Source organism: Dipteris shenzhenensis, chromosome 22 (assembly GCF_047967505.1).
Source record: "Dipteris shenzhenensis isolate YYH24624 ecotype China chromosome 22, Dip_SZ_1.0, whole genome shotgun sequence".
Lineage (NCBI taxonomy): Eukaryota > Viridiplantae > Streptophyta > Polypodiopsida > Gleicheniales > Dipteridaceae > Dipteris > Dipteris shenzhenensis.
The window spans coordinates 37826259-37828974 of NC_141617.1; the positions used below are offsets into that span (position 1 = coordinate 37826259).

The 2716-nt window shown below is 42.5% G+C and overlaps 1 protein-coding gene and 1 pseudogene across 2 annotated transcripts in view; one reads left to right on the forward strand and one right to left on the reverse strand.

The window, feature by feature from the left end:
- Positions 1–863: 863 nt before the first annotated feature.
- Positions 864–2716, reverse strand: part of LOC147888076 (tropinone reductase homolog At5g06060-like) — a 2234-nt gene continuing 381 nt past the window's right edge. The window contains exons 2-4 of the mRNA XM_087393287.1: positions 1479–1640; positions 1275–1381; positions 864–1177 (exon numbers count right to left, since the gene is read on the reverse strand). Coding sequence (XP_087249413.1) covers positions 980–1177; positions 1275–1381; positions 1479–1640 — 467 coding nt within the window. The 3' untranslated portion in view covers positions 864–979. The remainder of the gene's footprint in view (positions 1178–1274; positions 1382–1478; positions 1641–2716) is intronic.
- The window catches only part of LOC147888077 (tropinone reductase homolog At5g06060-like), a 28218-nt pseudogene continuing 27524 nt past the window's right edge, over positions 2023–2716 (forward strand). The window contains exon 1 of the transcript XR_015543139.1: positions 2023–2194. The product of XR_015543139.1 is annotated as a tropinone reductase homolog At5g06060-like (transcript). The remainder of the gene's footprint in view (positions 2195–2716) is intronic.

A 2716-nucleotide genomic window follows, 5' to 3' on the forward strand; every position in this document is an offset into this window, starting at 1 on the left:
TAGAGATCTTTATATTGTCTCCAAGGTAGATTGGTTACTCAAAGAAAAAAAATATTTGCTTTCAAATCTTTCACTCGACTATATGAAATGCATCATGATGAGAATCTAATAATTATATATGAGTTATATATTAATGTGTCATGATGAGAATATAATAAATATATCAATCCTATTCGCGATCACTTTATTTCAAATCTTTCACATCTCTATGAATGCACTTACTTTCTCTCATCATCCTTGTCTTTTTCTCTTCCTGCTTTCATCTTGCCTCTTCATTTCTCATCTTCCAGAAAGCACTTTCTTTCTTCTCTCATAGTCGTTGCAAAAGCACTTTCTTTTTCTCACACTCGCCTGCTCTTTTCTTATATCACCATCTAGCTCAACTTGCTCTTTTTAATTTCCATCTCGCTCATTTCTCATCTCACTGTGCAAAATTTCCCTATGGTCACATACTTCCTCTATATTCTGTCTCATCTTTTCTACAAACAAATGCATTTTGTTAAAATAATATTTCAAGTGGAGCAAGCAATAATATTGGTTTGCTAAGAACCAAAGATAGTGTTGAGAGGAGCAAAGAGAGAACAAGAACAATTTAATTTTGATGCTATACAGTGTAATAGCTCATGAAAACTAGTTGAGCATGTAAAATTCTCGGGACTGTGCTAGCCTACCAGGACGGTGGCTCGCATTGGAAACCTGCTGCTTGTATCATGGGCTCAAGACGCGCTAGTTGAATCTCTCAAAGTTCTATTATCGTGAAGAAGCTAGCTTGTAGACTTGAATTTTTACAAAAGATGAACTTGATGAAGAAGCTACCATCGAGTGCATCTTGAATGTAGAAGTGAAACTCTACAAATGCCAGTCGTACCTCCAAAGCTTTTCTATGCATACAAGCTTGGTACAAAATCACCTATTTAACACAGTCTCTGCAAACAGTTATTGAAGGACAACTTTTTCTGTCATGACTCCGTGCAAACATCTAATCGGTTTCTGTAGGCAGGCAAGCGTCAGCTAAACGATGCGCTGTCATCCCTCCATCTATTGTAAAAACGGCGCCTGTGGTGTAGGAGGAGCATGGCAAACACAGGAACGCCACCGCTGCAATCTCCTCCGCCTCGCCGAGGCGCCTCATCGGTATACTTGCTTGCATCAGGTTCTGAACCTCCGCTGAGAAATCCTGCCGTCAATTGATCAGAGGCGTTTAGGCAAACACACATCCAAGCAGATATTAATTAGACGTATGGATCAAGAATTGAGATCCTATGAGAAATAACCTTGCTGAGCATGTCCGTGCAGATATATCCTGGAGCGACTGCGTTAACTCGAATATGGTCTTTCGCCCACTCACACGCTAGGCTCCTCGTAAGTTGATTTAAGGCTCCTGCATGCACAACCAAGGAATGAAAAAAAAAAACCGTGGAGAAATTAAAAGAATAGCAGCCCAGCGGCGCCCGTACGCATAGAAACTGTGCGTGAACCTTTTGTTGCACAATAGGCAGCAGCATAAGGACTGAATGCCACAGACCCTGCAATGGAGGAGATGAAGACGATGCTTCCTTCAGCAGATGCCTTTGCAGGCCTGCTGAGGTGGAATCCGGAGTCGAAATTTGTACGCATTAACAACGATAGTTCCTCCGGGACTGTTGACTAGCCTACTAATCCCCATCCTTCCGAGTGCTCAATACCTGAAGAATGGGTCTGGGGTGTGGATATACCATTGGAGAAGCTAACTCCTAAGGCCCTTGACAAGCTGATGGCACACAAGGAGTCCTCGCACATGAAGCTCAACGATCGTTGGCTCAGAGAGGATTCTGAGGCCACGTGGAGTGGCAGGTTCAAGCGGCTATGGAAGTCGACGCCCTTCAGCAAAATTAACTACTTTCTCTGGAGAATCTGTGGAGGCTACTTTCCTATAGGTAGTCTTGTGCCATGGCTACATGTGGATGAACAGGTGCAAAATATGTAAAGGCGCAGCGAAAACCCTCACACACCTCTTTATCCACTACGCTACTCTTCACCGAATCTGGGTTGCCTGTTATGACGCGTCTGTAAACAGCACGGTGTCCTTCTCACTACCATGTAAGAAAGCATGTAAGAAAGCAGTAGTAGATATAGGGATACAACTAAAGTGGCTAGTGGCCAATTGGTCGGAGGAGAGGGCTAGAGCTAGTTTCCAAAGCATTTTGGGAGAGATGTCTTTTGTCTGACACTTTTCTAAGGTTCTCTTTTTCTGAAGTAATATATAAGCATACCTCTTTCAATTTAAAAAAAAGAAAGAGGTTTCTTTTTTTAATCTAGACCCAATGATAGCCAAGGAGCCATATTCCATCTATGGAAGTCACCTCATAAACATGTAACATAGCATCTTTCTTTGAACCTATTAATGGTCAAGGAACCACCTATCATCTAGGGGAGTGAGACTCATAAATATGTAATGAACCACCTATCATTAAGTGGAGTAACGTTATGAATATGTAAAATAATTTAAGGACATAGGATTCTCTAATTTGGCTAGGGGAGTAAGCTCATAAACATCTATACTATCTATTAAGGAGGGGGAGAGCCAACCTTGCCACATGTCACATGTAGCCAAGCTGCCACGTGTCGAGCTGGGAGGGTTGAAGGAAAGACATCAAACCATGAATGTTTTGGAGCCGTCAGGAGCCGTCACGCCTTCAACGCCATGAATTCGCCTTCAACGCCTCCCGTCTGTGCC